This window comes from Phoenix dactylifera, chromosome 10, assembly GCF_051530095.1.
Source record: "Phoenix dactylifera cultivar Ajwa chromosome 10, Ajwa_hap1_PhDact_Kaust_v1.1, whole genome shotgun sequence".
Lineage (NCBI taxonomy): Eukaryota > Viridiplantae > Streptophyta > Magnoliopsida > Arecales > Arecaceae > Phoenix > Phoenix dactylifera.
Genome location: NC_143199.1, coordinates 15810069 through 15828951, shown reverse-complemented (window position 1 = coordinate 15828951; position 18883 = coordinate 15810069). Strand labels below are relative to the sequence as shown.

The following is an 18883-nucleotide window of genomic DNA, read 5'->3' as shown; positions in this document are numbered from 1 at the left end:
ATGTGTACAGTGTTTTTTTACGGGACACTGTTCATATGAACAGTGAATAAGTGATTCTCCCCGAAATTATTTTTATTTATTTTATTATATTCATTATTTCCCTTTTTTTGTTTTAAATTTATAAATTTTATATGGAGGTAGGTAAGGAATTGGTTGGGAATTGACTTTGGGTTTGAGGTGGGTCATGATAGTTGACTTGTCCTTGAGCCCATTGTCATTTAAATTTAATTCTTGCTAAGCTGCTTCAGATTGAACTCGACTAGACAAGACTAAAAACAGGACCGTGACCTAATAAAAAAGGTTAATCAAACCTCTGCCCCATACAAAATAAATTATAACTTTCGATCGAATCAGGACCAAAACCCATTTAATTATAACCTTAGCTTGACTACAATTCTATCAAGTTACTAAACTGGGTCAACACAATCTCCTCCTTTTATGTTTTCATGAAAGATTACAACCAGGAGAGAGACAAGTTCAAAGTCTGTTTTGAGAAAAGAATTATTTACCTCTTACCATATTTTAAATTTATTTCAATGTTTATTCAATTTCATGGTAAAGTATGTATTTATTAGTTTAAGAACATTGATAAGTGCTATGAAAAGATAACTAAATTATAAATTATTCAGCACTTATCACACCCCCAAACCTATGTTTTGCTAGTCCTCGAGCAAAATAAAACTAGAAAAGAAGAATTTTAACTCACTTTCGCAGGCATCGCGGTTACATTTACCATATGTAACAAGGCTTTAAACCCCTAGGTTACCCTAGTGGACGAGTTGTAGTCTCGTGAGGATTTTCAGTGAAGATACCCACAAACTTCAATAAATCATTTATCATTATTGGTATAATTAATTTCTTTTTTTTTTTAAATCAATTGATCTATGAGGTGAAAATCAAATTCCAAATGCATACTAGCTAAGAATTTCGAAAACTCTCTTCTTCTTCTTCTTCTTCTTCTTCTTTTTTTTAATCAAATTTAAGATACATAAATGATAAGAATTTCAAAGCACACATGGTTTTATTTACTGAGTCAGCCCAAATCCTAGGTCAAGATGCAATTCAAGTTGAAGTCATTAAGTTTCCGTTGGGGAGTTGTAAGACTTATTTATACTGGAGTGCTTGGTGAAATCTGGACCGTACATAAGCTAAGGGTTCGGATCAACAAAATATTGCAAAGACTAGTAGTTTTCAAGGATTGGTCGAAAGGACCTGTTCACTGATTCAAAATCATTTTATCTGCAGGATTTCGAGAGTTGTGGATATTTACTTTAGTACCTCACGGGCTTTATCTGTAATATTCCAGTTTACTCGAACTTTTACAACGACGGCTTTCACACTATTGTCTTTTTCAAGGTCAATATAGAGTTGTTTTTTTTTTTGTTCCTTTTTATATATATATTGTGCACTTTTACTCTTGTGGTGATTTCTCCGTGTAACGAGCAATCAGTCGACAACTCTCACACCAGTTGGCATAAGGTGTCGGGCATCAAGACTCCCCTACGGACTTATGCTTAGAGTCCTCATCACAAGCCCACCTGACCTTTGACAATAGGTAGCCCTTTTCGATGTTCCTAACTAAATCCTTTTTATTTTTTTTTATTTTTTTTTGGATTATATAAGTATGATTCATCAGGGTCCAAGGTTGCTACTATACTATCAATATAATGTTGAGCCTAGACCTTAGAAGTGTCGGCCAGTGTGTAGTGAAATTCCGAAGTATTAATTAGCTTACAACTCCCTAAGAGAGACTTAATGAAAAGAATTTAAATTTGTATTACTTCCAACTAGTTATTGGGCTTTTTAGATTTTATATACCTTGTGTGTTTAGCATTTTTGCATTAATGTATAGAAATGAGGTTTTATTTTTTTTTAAAACAAAAATCTTTTTTTAAAATTTTTTTTATTATTATTATTTTATAAAAAACGAAAATGAACACATTTTTTTTAAAGATATTTTTATTTTTTTATTTCTTTTGATAAACCTGACATTATGAAGTGAAAACGAATGCAAGAGATGCAAACAAAACAAAAAATGAAAAAAAATACTTAAAAATACCCCCAAATCTAAACCTAACATTGTCTTCAATGTTTAAAGAAATCTAAGAGAATTGGGTCGCCTCCCAACAAGCGCTAAGTTTATTGTCTTCAGCCAGACATGGTGCATCCTTAATTATTTTGATAAATAGGGTTCGTCAAATTAAGGGATTCGATCAATTGCCCATCGGTAACACAGTCCACATAAGGTTTTAACCTTTGACCATTGACTTTTAAAATATGTCCACCATTGAGGTGTTGGATCTCTACTGCACCATAAGAAAAAACCTTTTTCACTACGAATGGTCCATCCCACCTAGAGCGAAGTTTACCCGGGAAGAGTCGCAACTTTGAATTGAATAGCCAAACCTTTTGACTAGGTTCAAAGGACTTACGGTTAATATTTTTATCATGAAAAGCCTTAGTCCTTGCTTTATAAATTTTAGCATTTTCATAAGCCTCATTGCGCAATTCTTCAAGTTCACTTAGTTGGAGTTTTCGGTGAGGACCAGCTACTGCCATATCTAAGTTAAACTTTTTGATAGCCTAGAAAGCTCTATGTTCAAGTTCTACGGGTAAGTGACAAGCTTTTCCAAAAACTAATCGGTAGGGAGACATGCCAATAGGAGTTTTGTAGGCAGTACGATAGGCCCAGAGTGCATCATTTATCCTTTGAGACCAATCTTTCCTATCGGGACGTACCGTTTTCTCTAAGATGTGTTTTAACTCCCTATTGGACACCTCGACTTGTCCACTCGTTTGGGGATGATATGGGGTAGCAACTTTGTGGGTGATGTTATATTTGCGAGCCAAAGCCTCAAAAGACCGGTTGCAAAAATGAGATCCCCCATCACTGATGATGGCTCGGGGTGTGCCAAAACGACAAAAGATGTTTTCATGTAAAAATTTAATCACAACCTTGTGGTCATTAGTTTTAGTGGCGACAGCTTCTACCCATTTTGAAACATAATCAACCCCTACAAGAATATATTCGAAACCAAAGGATGGTGGAAAAGGGCCCATAAAGTCAATACCCCAGACATCAAATATTTCTACAATTAAAATAGGATTGAGAGGCATCATATCTCTACGGGAGATGGTACCCATCCGTTGGCACCGTTCACAAGTTTGGCAAAAGTTATGGGCATCTTTGAAAAGAGTGGGCCAACAAAATCCACTCTGTAAAACTTTTGCTGCAGTTTTTCTACCCCCAAAATATCCCCCACAAGCTTGTGAATGGCAGAATGAAAGAATACTTTAAAATTCGCATTCGGGGACACATCGGCGGATTACTTGATCAGGACAATACTTGAAGAGATCGGGATCATCCCAATAATAGAACTTTACTTGTGAAAAGAATCGGTTCTTGTCTTGAGTTGACCAATCATCAGAAATTCGTCCTATGGCAAGGTAATTTACTATGTTTGCAAACCATGGCATTTTCATTCCTTGTACCCCAAATAATTGTTCATCCGGGAAAGCATCATGTAAGGGTGAGGTATTCTTAGAGGGTTCAAGAAGAATCCTAGATAAGTGGTCTGCTACGACATTTGCAGTTCCTTTCTTGTCACGAATTTTTAGATCAAATTCTTGTAGTAAAAGAATCCATCGAATCAGATGGGGTTTGGTGTCCTTCTTTGCAAGAAGGTGTCGAAGGGCAGCATGATCAGTGAATACGGTAACCTTGGATCCTAATAGGTAAGATCGAAACTTGTCTAGCGCGAATACTACAGCTAGCAATTCTTTCTCAGTGGTGGTGTAGTTCAATTGTGCATCTGAGAGTGCTTTACTAGCGTAGTAGATGACATGAGGTACCTTATCTAGCCATTGCCCTAAAACTGCCCCAATGGCATAGTCGGATGCGTCACACATTAATTCAAATGGAAGGGTCCAATTAGGGGGCCGTATGATAGGTGCAGTGGTCAATTTCGAGCGAAGATTTTCAAATGCCTCCTCGCATGCTTTATCAAAGACAAAGGGAGTGTCCTTGGCCAAAAGATTGCACAAGGGTTTGGAAATCTTACTGAAATCCTGAATGAAGTGACGGTAGAAACCAGCATGGCCAAGGAATGATCGGATTTGTTTCACAGTTTTGGGTGGGGGGAGATTGGAAATAAGATCGACTTTGGCTTTATCTACTTCAATGCCCCTCTTGGACACGATGTGTCCTAAAACTATGCCTTCTTGAACCATGAAATGGTTCTTTTCCCAACTTAATACTAGGTTGGTCTCCTTACATCTTTTCAAAACTAAGGTCAAATTGTTCAGACAATCATCAAAAGATAGGCCAAAAACTGAGAAATCATCAATGAACACTTCTAGAAAGTTTTCCACCATATCTGAAAAAATGGCCGTCATGCATCGTTGAAAGGTTGCGGGTGCATTGCATAGTCCAAAAGGCATCCTCCTATATGCAAATGTCCCAAATGGGCAAGTAAAGGTGGTTTTCTCTTGATCGTCCGGGTAAACAGGTACTTGATTATATCCAGAATAACCATCTAAAAAACAGTAGAAACCTTGACCAGCCAACCGTTCCAAAATTTGATCTATGAAAGGTAGAGGGAAATGATCCTTCCTAGTCATTGAATTAAGTTTTCTGTAGTCAATGCATACGCGCCAACCCGTGGTTGTGCGTGTTTGTATCAATTCTCCTTCCATATTTTCAACCACAGTGATACCTGATTTCTTGGGTACCACTTGTGTCGGACTCACCCACTTACTATCAAAAATTGGATAAATGATTCTGGCATCTAATAACTTCACCACTTCTTTCTTGACTACCTCCTTCATATTAGGATTGAGTCTTCTTTGCATTTCTTGGGTGGGCTTTGCATCATCTTCGAGATGAATTCGATGCATGCAAACAGAGGGGTCAACCCCTTTCAAATCGGCTATAGACCATCCTATGGCATGTTTATTCTCTTTTAGCACCCTTAAAAGTTTACCCTCCTGTTCAGTAGATAAGTTGGCCGCGATGATTACAGGGAGGATATCTTCTGGTCCTAGAAAGGCATACTTAAGAGTTGTCGGAAGTGGCTTTAACTCAAGTTTAGGTGGAGAATCAATGGAAGGACAAAGTGGTGCGCTAGCAATAGGGAAAAGAGGTTCAGGTCGGATCTTCCAAGGAAGGGAACACATGGGAGATTGATTGTCGAGTAAGATGTTAACTTCTTCTATGGCCTTGTCTATATCAAAGTTGTCAATGTCAAAATGGGCCAAACATGCCTCTAAGGGGTCATCTGCTAAGATATAGGGAAGGGCTTCCTCTACAAGATCATCCATTTCATCAATTAGGCAACACTCGTCTTCCCTCACATGTTGGTCAGCGGCATGAAATACATTCAACTTAATTTTCATGTTCCCAAATGATATATCCATTGCCCCAGTTCTACAGTTAATACAGGCATTGGCTATCGCTAAAAAGGGACGACCAAGAATGACAGGGATTTGTTTTTTAAGGTTGGGCACATGTTCCATGTCAAGAACGATAAAGTCTACTGAAAAATAGAATTTGTCTACCTTGACAAGAACATCTTCAATCATCCCCCTTGGCATCTTCACCAATCGATCAGCCAATTGTAAAGATACCGAGGTAGGTTTCAATTCACCCAACCCAAATTTTTCATAGACTGAATAGGGTAGAAGATTCACACTTGCCCCTAGATCTAAGAGTGCTCGGTCGATGGAGTTATTTCCTATGACACAGAAAATAGTGGGGGCACCAGGATCTTTGAACTTTGGAGGGGTGTTGTGTTGGAGAATGGAACATACCTGCTCAGTTAGGAGGACCTTTCTAGGCACATGTGTTCTAGATTTCCGCTTTTGGGTGCAAAGGTCTTTGAGAAATTTGGCATAGGAGGGAACTTGTTTGATGGCGTCAAGGAGTGGGAGGTTGATTTTAACTTGTTTGAAGACCTCCATCATCTCTTCTAATGAAGTTCCCTTCTTGCCAAAGGGAGAGGGTGCATTAAGTGCTTCAGGGAATGGAGCCTTTGGAATGTGGGTTGTGGCAGATGGTGGACTAGCTGAAGAAGGTTTTGGGTTTTCATGTGATATATTCTTCTCTTCTTCCTCTCCTTCCTTATTGTTACCCTCCCCAACCTTATTAACTATTATACGTCCACTCCTTAGGGTAGTCAAAGCATTAGCTTGCTCATGATTTAGTCGAGTTTCTTGAGCCACGTATTGTCCCCTAGGATTACTCATTGGTTGACTTGGAAGCTTACCTTCCTCTCGCTTGTTTAATGCATTAGCTAGTTGACCCATTTGGAATTCTAGCTTAGCAATTGATTGCGTGTGAGAGTGCAATAGTTGTGTGTTTACCTCCAAACCTTGAAGGGCAGTCAACACCTTCTCCTCAAAGGCTGTATTTCTTTGGGTTGGAGGAGGAGGATGCTGAAATTGAGTTGAGGGACGGTAGAGATGAAAATTCTGAGGGTTTTGAAAATTTTGGGAGAAGGGTTGGGAGGTATTAGAAGCTTGCTGCCTCCAAGAAAAATTTGGATGATTCCGCCATCCCGGATTATATGTATTGGAAAATGGATCATTACCCGGTCTGGGCTGTGTTTGGGCAGCATTGATGTGTTCTTGCACGAGTTCGGGATATTGGGGTGCTGAGGGGCACTCATGAATAGGATGCGATGGGCTAGAACAGATAGCACACACTTGTGCTTGGGAAGAGCTCACGACATGTCCTCCTATCATTAGTTGGTCAATCTTATGGGACAATGCATCTACCTTGCTAGACAGGTCCATAGAATGACTTATTTCACAAATGGCCCCTTTTCTTTGAAAATTCGGGGATGTTTGACGAGAACATGAAGCATGGTGGAGGAAGTTTTCATTAAGATTTTCAAATAGTTGCCATGCTTCATGCTCATTTCAAAGCATGAAAGTCCCCCCGCATGCAGCATCGATCATCTGACGGTTTCGTTCCGTCAAACCGTCATAGAAACATTGCACTAGCTGCCACTTAGGTATTTGATGATGAGGGCATTTACGGATTAGGTCCCGAAATCTCTCCCAAGTTTCATGAAATTCTTCTCCCTCGGTTTGGGAGAAGCTTGTAATGGCACGTCTAAACTGGTTCGTTCTTCCTATAGAAAAGTATTTTTTAAGAAATTTTTGTTGCATTTGATCCCAAGAACGAATTGAGTTAGCTTCTAAAGAATTCAGCCATTGTTTGGCTCTATCTTTAAGGGAGAAGGGGAATAACCTAAGTTTCAGGGCATCATCAGTGAAGTTCTGAATCTTGACAGTGGTGCAAATCTCAAGAAATTCATCTAAATGTTTGTATGGGTCTTCGTTGGTGAGCCCATAAAAAGATGGGAGCATTTGGATCACACTAGACTTTATTTCATATTGTACAGCTGCTACCTCAGGTAATCGAATGCAAGATGGGGAAGTGTAAATAGTGGGAGTAAAGTACTCCCTCAGGAGTTTGGGTTGTTCTTCAGCCATCTTAAGAGGTGGGGATGATCCTAATGTTTTGATCTTAGCTCGAATGTTCCTAAGGGTTCGTTCTATTTCAGGGTCAAAAGGTAATAGGTTTTGTACTCTAGAACGACTACCGTGCATACACTAGTACTCGATCAATCAAGCATGCAATAAAAGAGAAAAGCATATCAATCCTAGTCTTTGTCCTAAAATCACTAGACAGCTCCTAACTAGTTTGAAGAGGGCACCTAAGCCTCCAATCCGGTCTAATGAACCGAGTTGACCAGGTAAGCTCCCAGGTAAGTGGAGGGGTCACGATGCGTTCGCAAAGGTCCCACTTAAAACCCACTTGCCTCGAACAGATGAACTGTCTTCCTTATAGGGACAAAGCTTGCCTAGACATCAACTAAGCCATAAAACGAAATTGGTGCAACTTTTGGTGATCTTCGTCCTATTGAGCTCGAATGTCCCTAGGGGCCAATGTCTAATTGATTTTAATTAAAGTGACACTATGTGAGATTGAGTTCACCTAAATTGGGCAAGAGTCTGGTGATGAAATCCGGCTCTTATCTTGTTGGGGTGATTGCCCTTACTATATGCGGATCAATTTGTGTATGTGTATCAAGCATGCATTCACACTTTTGTTGAAATTGAAATCAAACAATCACCACAAAATTTCAAGCTAATAATTAATTTAAATAAGAAAGGTTTAGAGGTTACCAAAGAGAATTTCCCCAGCAATTTAAAAATTTTTTTTAGCAAACCTCCAAAGCATTCCTTTTTGATAGCCCAGATCTCCTCTTCGATTCTTGATCAAATAAGACCAAAAGAAAAATTAAAAAAAAAATAGTAGAAGAGAAAAAGGAGATAAGAAAAGTAACAATAAAGAGAATAAATTTTTTTATATATATATTTTTTTGAAAGTTTTTTTTTAATTAATTAATTTTTTTTTAATGATAGGAAAAATAACTATGCAAGCAATCTCCGGCAACGGCGCCAAAAATTGATCGGTTCTTTCAATTTCAAAAGTAAACCTCGCAATAGCACGTATCCTGTAGGATAGTGATTACGGGTGTCGGTCCACAGGGATTGAAGAATAAGTTATTTTTCTTTTAAAAATAAATCAAGAAGAAGGATTTGCTAACTTGATTTAACTAAATTAATCTATGAATACGAATTGAAATTTATCAAAGTAGATAGATCTAGGGTTTGGAATCCACCGCGTAGCATTGCATTAGGGACTGTGTTCTTAATTTTTATCTTTTGGAAAGGCATGCAAATTGGCTACAAGCCTTCTAAAATAAAAACATAAAGAGTGTTAGGAAGATCCATCTTCGGTGTAGCATGAAGTGTCTACCTAAGTATGCTAATCTAGGATGCAGCACACTTCATCTTCCTAGGCATGAATCATCTTAGACTACTTTAGCAAACATGATTAGTAACTAGCATGCTCAAAGTTTAAATATCATAAAGGAATATTTCATTGAAAATAAGAATTTAAACAAGCTCCAAAATAATAATAAAAATAAGAACTACAATGCCCTGATACATTGCTAGGGCTTCATCCAGCCCTAGACTAGGTGTTCAGCCGCGCATGGTGGCCGGATGTCCTTCCATCTTCAAATGAAAGCCTTCACCTCCCATTCTTCCAAAAATAACACAAACTATTCTCTTTCCCCCCTTTTTCTCTCTTTTTTTATTTCTTTTACTTTCTTTTCTCTCGGCTGGTGGCTTCTTCTCTTCACTGAAACAGGGGTCTCCCCTGTTTTTTTCTTCTCAACCGAGCTCTCCCTCCCACCGAATGCCTCAGCCCCTTTTATAGTGGATCAATGGCGTCAATCCGTGGAATGGCTGGATCTTGGGAGGGATCCGTGGAGCGCCGGATTGATTGTAGATGGCCGGAAATGAAGCTGGCTGCTAGATCGACGGGAGGTGGAGGGAAGAAGATGAGATGGCCGCGAGATCGATGGGAGGTTGATGCGGAGTGGCTGGATCTCGGAGAAGCCGGGGACTGAGCTGTAGATAAATGCCGAGCTGGGTTTCCGGCTGTTGGGAGCCGATCACGGCTTGGTGCTAGGGATGAATCCGGACGGAAAGACGTTGCAGGTGTTCGGGTGCTGGGCGATTGCTGGATCGGAGGCGTTACGATCGGAAGAAGAGGCGGGGGATCCGGTCGCTGGCTGCACCGCGTGGGACTCGTGGCCGGAACGGGCTGATTTGGAGGAATTGATTCTCGACGGTTGGACCGGCTCGTTGATTGCAGCGGAGGAGTGGTCGCCGGCGGAGCATCCGAGAATGAAGACGATGCCATAGGTGGATGCGGAAGACGCCCGGCTGATTTCCCTCTTGGATTTGGCATGCGGCTGATGGAAGATCGGGTTGTTTTGATGGAAGGAAATGAGTGAGGCGGGATCACGGGAAGGATGGATAACGGGAGGAAGGAGATAAACAGTGAAAGAGTTTTATATATTTATTATTATTATTATTATTATTATTATTATTACATTATTTCTCACTGTTCATGTGTACAGTGTTTTTTTACGGGACACTGTTCATATGAACAGTGAATAAGTGATTCTCCCCGGAATTATTTTTATTTATTTTATTATATTCATTATTTCCCTTTTTTTTGTTTTAAATTTATAAATTTTATATGAAGGTAGGTAAGGAATTGGTTGGAAATTGACTTTGGATTTGAGGTGGGTCATGATGGTTGACTTGTCCTTGAGCCCATTGTCATTTAAATTTAATTCTTGCTAAGCTGCTTCAGATCGAACTCGACTAGACAAGACTAAAAACAGGACCGTGACCTAATAAAAAGGGTTAATCAAACCTCTGCCCCATACAAAATAAATTATAACTTTCGATCGAATCAGGACCAAAACCCATTTAATTATAACCTTAGCTTAATTACAATTCTATCAGGTTACTAAACCGGGTCAACACAATCTCCTCCTTTTATGTTTTCATGAAAGATTACAACCAAGAGAGAGACAAGTTCAAAGTCTGTTTTGAGAAAAGAATTATTTACCTCTTACCATATTTTAAATTTATTTCAATGTTTATTCAATTTCATGGTAAAGTATGTATTTATTAGTTTAAAAACATTGATAAGTGCTATGAAAAGATAACTAAATTATAAATTATTCAGCACTTATCAGCCAACCATGGGCCCAAAAGGATATTGGGCTCAGATTGGGCCCGGATATTACATTTTTCCCTTCTTAAAAAAAATTTCGTCCTCAAAATTTACATACCTTAGTTCTCGAAGAGTTGCGGATGCTTCTCGCGCATTTCTTCCTCGAGCTCCCAAATTGCCTCCCTCTTTGAGTGATTGCTCCACTGAACTTTCACGTATGGGATGGTGCGCCTTCGAAGAACCTGCTCCTATCGATCAACTATGCGTAGAGGGATTTCTTCATAAGTTAGATTTTCATTTATTTGTAGAGGCTCGTATCGCACCACATGACGAGGATCAGGAATGTATTTTCGTAGGAGGGAAACATGGAAGACATTGTGTACACCAGACAATTTTGGAGGTAGAGCCAATCTGTGAGCAACCTCGCCTACTTTGTTCAGAATTTCAAATGGGCCAATGTAATGAGGACTCAATTTGCCATGTCTTCCAAATCTCATGACACCCTTTGAAGGAGAAATCTTTAGGAATACATAGTCACCTTCTGCAAAACCCAATTCTCTTCTTTTCTGTCCGCCCAACTTTTCTATCTGTCTTATGCTGCCTTAAGTTTTTGCCTAATCAATAACACCTTGTCTCTGGCACTTTGAACCAACTCAGGACCCAGTAATTTCCGTTCCCCGACATCATCCCAATGTAGAGGATACCGGCATTTTCTCCCATATAGAGCTTCGTATGGAGCCATCTGTATGCTGGAATGGTAACTATTGTTGTAAACAAACTCCACCAAGGATATGTGATCATCCCAGCAGCCTCCCAGGTCAACAGTGCAGGCCCTCAGCATATCCTCCAAAGTCTGGATTGTCCTCTCAGACTGACCATCAGTCTGAGGGTGATAAGCTGTACTGAGCCTTAGATCAGTGCCCATGGCATTCTGAAAGCTCCCCCAAAATCTAGATACAAAGCGAGGATTGCGATCCGATACAGTGCTCACCAGCACTCCATGCAGATGTACTATATCGTCAATATATCTCTTAGCCAGTCTGTCTAGTGGAGTACCAACACTATAGGGTAGAAAGTGAGCTGACTTTGTGAGGCGATCCACAATCACCCATACTGCATCATTCTTCCTTACTGTTTTTGGAAGTCTGGTGACAAAGTCTATGGTAATGTGCTCCCACTTCCATTCTGGAATTTCTAGTGGCTCCAACAAACCGGCAGGTCTTTGATGTTCTGCTTTCACCTACTGACAGGTCAGACACCGAGCCATAAAATCAGCTATCTCCCTCTTCATGCCATTCCACCAGAAATACTTTCGTAAATCTCTGTACATTTTGGTGCTTCCGGGGTGAATAGAGAAACGAGACCGGTGAGCTTCCTCTAAGATCTCTTCCTTTAGATCAATATCAGCTGGAACACATAGTCGACTGCCAAACCTTAGGGTACCATCGGGGTGGATTTGGAATTCGGGTCGCAACCCTTTCTCTATCTCATCTTTGAGTTGACCCAGGTGTGTGTCTGACTGCTGAGCAACCTTTATTCTTTCAATCAGTGTTGGTTGCACCCTCAAATTGGCCAGTAGACTTCCGGCACTTTGTGTAACCACCTCAATCTGCATTCGATCAAGGTCCTTCTGAATCTGTGATTGAGTGGTGAGTAATGCGATAGAGCCCGCTGCTGACTTCCTGCTCAGTGCATCGGCTACCACATTGGCCTTTCTTGGGTGATACTTAATATTGAGGTCATAATCTTTTAATAGTTCCAACCATCTTCTTTGCCTCATATTCAATTCTTTCTGGGTGAATATATATTTTAAGCTCTTGTGGTCAGTGTACCCTTCACAGTGTTCGCCATATAAATAGTGTCTCCAAAGTTTCAAGGCGAAAACCACTGTAGCTAGCTCTAGGTCATGGGTCGGATAGTTCTGCTCATATGGTTTCAGCTGTCTTGAGGCATAGGCTACTACCTTGCCATCTTGCATCAGTACACAACCTAGCCCGTTCTTGGAAGCATCACTGTAGATAGTAAATTCTCCAGTTGAGGATGGAAAAGTTAAAATCGGAGCAGATACTAACCTTTGTTTAAGCTCCTGAAAACTTTTCTCACAATTATCGTCCCCAGATAAACTTGGCCCATTTTTTGGTCAATCGGGTCAAGGGAGTGGCTATCTTGGAGAATCCTTCCACAAACCGTCGGTAATACTTGGCCAATCCCAAAAAGCTTCTAATTTTCTTGACGTTGGTGGGACGAGGCCAATCTACCACTGCTTCTATCTTCTTGGGATCCACTGATATTCCATCTTTAGTGATTATATGTCTGAGGAATGCCACACTATCCAGCCAGAATTCATACTTGCTTAACTTGGCATACAACCTTTCTTCCCGAAGAGTCTGTAGTACTACCCTCAAGTGGTTTGTATGCTCCTCTTTGCTCCTTGAGTAAATCAGTATATCATCAATGAAAACTATCACAAACTGATCTAAATACTGCTTGAAGACTTTGTTCATCAAGTCCATGAAAGCAGCTGGAGCGTTGGTTAGTCCAAAAGGCATAACCATAAATTCATAGTGCTCGTACCTGGTTCGAAATGCAGTCTTTGGCACATCATCAGCTTTTATTTTCAACTGATAGTAACCGGACCGCAGATCTATTTTGGAGAAGACTTGGGCACCTTGCAGCTGATCAAATAAATCATCAATCCGGGGCAGTGGGTACTTGTTCTTTACAGTTATCTTGTTTAATTCTCGGTAATCGATGCACAGCCGCATACTCCCATCTTTCTTCTTCACAAACAAGACAGGAGCTCCCCATGGAGACACACTGGGCTGGATAAACTTCCTGTCCAGTAGTTCCTATAGCTGGATCTTTAATTCCCTCAGTTCCGCAGGGGCCATTCGGTAAGGAGCTTTGGAGGTAGGTCCTACTCTTGGTATGAGATCAATAGTGAATTCGACTTCTCGATCCGGGGGTAGTTTCGGTAATTCATTTGGAAAAACATCCGGGTACTTCCTGACTACTGGAATGTCTTTCAGTTTGGTCTCATTTTGGGTATTAGTCACACAAGCTAGATAAGCCTCACACTCTTTTCTCAATACCTTCATGGCACTCAAGGCAGAAATAAAATGTAATGATGAATTAGATTGCAGGGGTGTGTCGCCTTGGAAAAAAAATTCCGGCTCTTTAGGTATCTGGAATACCACCCTCTTTCTATAGCAGTCAATATGAGCATGGTACTGAGACATCCAGTCCATCCCCAAAATGATATCAAAATCTTGCATGTCAAGTTGGATGAGATTTATCACTAGCTCTCTTACCCCTATTTGGATTATGCAATTCTTAAACACAGTGTCAACTACTACTGTTTTCTGCAGGGGCGTAGCGACATGCCATAGTTCTTCTAATTTCTCAGGCATGCAGTGCAAAAATCTAGAAAATCTGACAGAAATAAAGGAATACGTAGAACCGAAATCGAATAAGATGGAGGCGTCAACCGAGTTGACTGGTAATATACCTGTCACCACTCGGTCGCTTGCACAAGCGTCCTGTCGAGTCAGTGCAAAAAATCGGGCATTACCCCTTTGCCTTTGATCCATAGGTACAGGAGGTCAGGACTTGATCTTCTTCTGGTTTAGGCAGTCACGTGCCATGTGTCTAGTCTGCCCACAGTTGAAACATGCTCCCAATCTCCTTAGACAGGGTCCACCATGGGATTTGCCATAGAAGGCACAGGTCCTAAACTTCCTCTTCTGGGTCGGAGTGCCCTTAAAGTATCTCGGCTTGCTGTCCTGACTCCCAGCTGGCCTGGGTCTCTTTAGGTCATCCCTTTCCTTTTCTGACCTTTTCAGCTCAGCTTCTACTTTCAGAGCTCGGTCTAAAACATCCTGGTAGCTCGTAAAGAGGTGAGAGGATAACCGAGATCTGATCCTGTATCTCAGTCCTTATTCTAGCCAGTTAGCTTTGCCATCTTTGTCCTCCATGAACTGAGAACAGAACTGCCCCAGCTCGTTGAATTTTTTGTCATACTCCAGGACTGACATATGTTCCGACTGTGTTAGGGACAAAAATTCATTTTGTTTGGTCAGCTTGACTGACTTTGGAAAGTACTGATCATAAAACATTTTTTTAAAATCCTTCCATGTCAACTGGTCGACCTTGGATGCTGCCTCCATAGCCGTCCACTAGAACTCAGCATTCCCCTTCATCATGGGGATGGCTAGCCTAACTTTAACTTCTTCGGAAAACTGGAGTACATTGTACATTTTCTCCATTTTCCGAATCCAAGTTTCTGCCGCCACAGGGTCCGCTCCACCATCAAACATAGGTGGGTTCAGTTTTCGAAACTCCTGATAGTATGAATTTGTCGGCGGTACAGGTCGGGAGGTAGCCTGTGTCTGCTGCTACTACTGAAGGAGCTGTGCCACCACTTGACATACACCAGCAAGATCTGTCTGGGTGGCTACGGCCTTTGGGGCTGGCCCAGCTAGCGTGCTGGTATCTCCTCGAGATAGTACTCTTTTTTCTTTTCTTTTATATGTTGCCAGCACTTCATTCTCGTTATCGCTCATGGTTACCTAGCAGTTAACATTATTAAGATGAGACTAAAGTAAATTACTTTCTTCGATTAACATATAATAACAATCTTAATGTATTATGACAGTCTTAACTACCTGTTTTTCCCATATTTTTAAGGTTATACTCTTGTTAACCCTAATGCTCTGATACCACCAAATATCACGACCCAGACCCGGATCCGCGACACGGCCATGCTATTGCCGACTACCGCCCGTAATAGTACGAATCCACATAATCACATAACAGGGTAGTCAAACTGGTCAACTATCATATATAACATTATCAGTATAACTTTCTGGATAGTTCAGGGTATAGAGCTTCTAAAACAGCTTATGTATACAAAAGGTATGTTTTACCCAAAAGTAAGAAGCCCTGATACAAAAAGAAAAGTGTCTCTGACCGCTATCCCTGGCAGTGATCTGAAAGAAAAACATATATGAACGGATATGAGCTACACGGCTCAGTAAGTAATCATGCATAATCTTACCGGATCAAACATAATGCTAAACATATTTATGCAGGGTTTGAGAAGCTGACATGTACATCAAATACAATTTTTCATATATATACAATATACTCAAACTGAGCTGTAAATCGATGCATGTACAATTGTGCAATTTCATAAATATGATTATACATCATAAAAATTGTGCCATTATTCTATGATTTGAAATCTACACTCTCAGACTTATAGCTACGGTCGTACTTAACTCCCACGGCAAGGATCGTTAGCCAGTTATTCTCCCCCACTGGCGGGGTCCATATGCTCAGTTATTCTTACCTACTGGCGGGGGCCATCTATAGCATCTGAGAATTCATAAATAATAACTTTCGTAAATCATACTTTATAAGTAGAGTTCCATGATTTGAAATCTACACTCTTAGATTTATAGCTACGGCCGTACTTAACTCCCACGGCAAGGATCGTTAGCCAGTTATTCTTCCCCACTGGCGGGGTCCATATGCTCAGTTATTCTTACCCACTGGCGGGAGCCATCCATAGCATCTGAGAGTTCATAAATAATAACTTTCATAAATCATACTCATAAGTAGAGTAAAAACTCATTAATAGCATCTTAAACGACTAATCTCATGTTCATGCCCCAAACACTATTTTTAATGTAATCACAACATCATAATTCATGTAGTGCATAATTTAGAATGCATCAATAACACTTTATAATTTCTACAAACAAAGCATTCCCATAATCTATAAAACGATAAGATTAGGGCAGATTTCTTACTTTTTTTTTCATAAATCATATACACAGTTTAAATTGCTTGAATAATACTTGTTCACCTTATAAAACATGATACATAATCTACAATAAGATTAAGACAAGTTACTTACAATACATGATCCATACTAAGATTAAAACAAGTTACTTACCTTTAATTTTGCTTTCCAATTTCTTAAATCCGAGTGACAAATCCTCAATCACCTAAAACAATATCATAAGGATTACATTATTCCTTATTCATTTATTATATAATTTCTCAGTTCATCATACTATGAACTTACTTGCCTGGATCCCATCCAAGGATCTAGCCCAAGTTCAATTTACCCAATTTGGAGCCTTTGGGCTCAGTTTAAAACCAGATGGGGTTCATATAGGTCAATTGGGCTTTTAATTAAGGAATTGGGCTTGAGTCAGGGTCAGCCCAAGGCCAATTTGGTCTCAAATTAGTTGAATTGGGCTTAAATTGGGCCTGATTTATATTCAATTGGGTTTGCTGGAACTAACCCAACTTAATTGGGTTCGGATCTAACCCAATTTAAAGCTTAGGCTCGTCCAGACTTAGCCCATTCTAATTGGGCTCGGGTTTAGTCAAATTTGGCTGACCCCATTTCGTTTTATTGGGCTTAACGAGTTTCGGACCCGAACCCAGATCTGACCCGATAGGGTCTTTTCTTTTTCTTTTCTTTTCTTTTCTTTTTTTCTTCTTTCTTTTCCTTTTTTTTTTTCTTTTCTTTTCTTTCCTTTTTCTTTTCTTCCCTGTTTCTTCCCGAACCTTACTTTCCTTCTCTCTTTTCCTTTCTTTCTTCTCTTCTCCTCCCTTTCTTCTCTTCTCCCGATCCCTCTTTTCCTTCCCTCTCTTCTTTTCTTTCTTCTCTTCTCCTCCCTTTCCTCTCTTCTCCCGATCCCTCTTTTCCTTCCCCCCTTTCTTCTCTCGCGAAGGGAGGAAGGCGAGCTCGGGATGAGGGCGACGGAGTTCTCGGGAGGCTAGCCGAGGCCGGCAGCGCCTAGGGCGGCCCTCCCTTCTCCCGCGGAGGAGAGACGTGTCGGGAGAGCTAGCGGCGTCGCGGGATGCCCGCGACTGAGCCCACGGCCGCTCCCCGCGATGGTCATGGCGCTTACGGCTGGCTGCAATGCCGTGGTGCTCGCAGCCGGGGCCAGCAGCGCCGGCGATGCTCGCGGCCGCACGCGGTGAGCCCTGTTTCTTCCCCTTTTTTTCTCTCTTTATTTCTTTCTTTGTTATCTTGAATAAATCAAGAGAGAAGGCAGGGGACTTACCTAGCTTCCAGGGTGCCGGCGACGTTCGCGGTGAGTCTTCTTCCTTCCCCTTCCTTTCTCTCTTTGTTTCTTTCTTTCTTTGTTATCTCGTGAGGATGATAGTGTTATTTTGATGATTAACAAGCAATTATCTAGAGTATGTTATAAGTTAAATCGATACTTCATTTATAAGTCTATTACTCTCAGTATATTTAGATAAATTGATATAGATACATTTCATTGTTTATTTGAATGAATCTAACCTTGAGATGCAGCAAAGTGTGGATTGAGTCGACCCAAAGGATGATTGGGTCGACCCCGGCACATCTAGAAAGCATTTGGCACACTTATGCAAAAATGGCACAAATGAACAGTGAGTTGGGTCGACCCAAGGAAAGCATGAGTCAACCCAAACATCAAGATCCTCAAACAAAAGACAGAAAATGGTTCTCTGGATTTACTGAGAGGGTCGACCCAAGATATAGTTGAGTCGACCCAAGCTTGAGTCGACCCAAACCCTGAGAGGGTCGAACCAAAGGCAAGACAAAACAGAAGACAGAAAAGGTTCTCTGGAAACCCTGTTAGGGTCGACCCAAGAAGAAGTTGAGTCGACCCAACTGAACCGTGAGTCGACCCAAAGAAAGGTTGGGTCGACCCAAGTGAAGGAAGGCTGAATTTCAAGTTTCTGTGGATTCTGAGAGGGTCGACCCAAGGAATGTTTGAGTCGACCCAAGTGAAAGTTGGGTCGACCCAAGGACAGGTTGAGCCGACCCAAACACGGGCAGAAGCATAACGGCTAGTTCTGCAGATGTACTTTTTGTCCTTCCAACAGTGAGTAACGGCTAGTTTTTGAATTCTAACCATTGGGGCTTGTCCAATGGAGGTAGGAAACTATTTAAAGGGGCACTATTCATCAGATAGAACAACTTTTTCAAAGAATATCAAAGAGTACACAAGAAAGAGAAAGTGCCCTAATCTTCTTCATCCAAGTGCTTCATTCAAGAATCAAAGAAAGGGGTTGAGCAGATTCAAAGAGTCATCAAGAGCTCCATCCTCCCTTGAAGAGTGAAGCATCCTTGACAAAGAAGAGAGAAGTCACTACAAGCGATAAATACTTTCTAAACTCTTCTTTGTTGATTATATTGTTTTATTTGCTCATCTAGGAGTTTAAATCTTCCTTCTTTATTTGTTAAACTACTTGTAAAGG

At 40.7% G+C, this 18883-nt stretch overlaps 1 protein-coding gene and 1 non-coding gene across 2 annotated transcripts; one reads left to right on the top strand and one right to left on the bottom strand.

Moving 5' to 3' along the window:
* Window positions 1–7015: 7015 nt before the first annotated feature.
* Window positions 7016–7121, top strand: LOC148702262 (small nucleolar RNA R71). Its single transcript, XR_015969566.1, has one exon. It is a non-coding gene; the product is annotated as a small nucleolar RNA R71 (small nucleolar RNA).
* Window positions 7122–11204: 4083 nt separating this feature from the next.
* Window positions 11205–13377, bottom strand: LOC149752698 (uncharacterized). Its single transcript, XM_089925696.1, has 2 exons — window positions 12871–13377; window positions 11205–11852 (listed from the first exon to the last, which is right to left on the bottom strand). The coding sequence occupies exons 1-2, from the start codon at window positions 13375–13377 to the stop codon at window positions 11205–11207; spliced, it is 1155 nt and encodes a 384-aa protein (XP_089781822.1).
* Window positions 13378–18883: the final 5506 nt, after the last annotated feature.

Coding starts and splice junctions, on each gene's coding strand:
- LOC149752698 (XM_089925696.1), bottom strand. CDS start 13,377: ATGCGGCTGTGCATCGATTACCGAGAATTAAACAAGATAACTGTAAAG. Junction 11,853..12,870: donor CCAAGAAGATAGAAGCAGTG/GTAGATTGGCCT, acceptor ACCTGTCAGTAG/GTGAAAGCAGAACATCAAAG.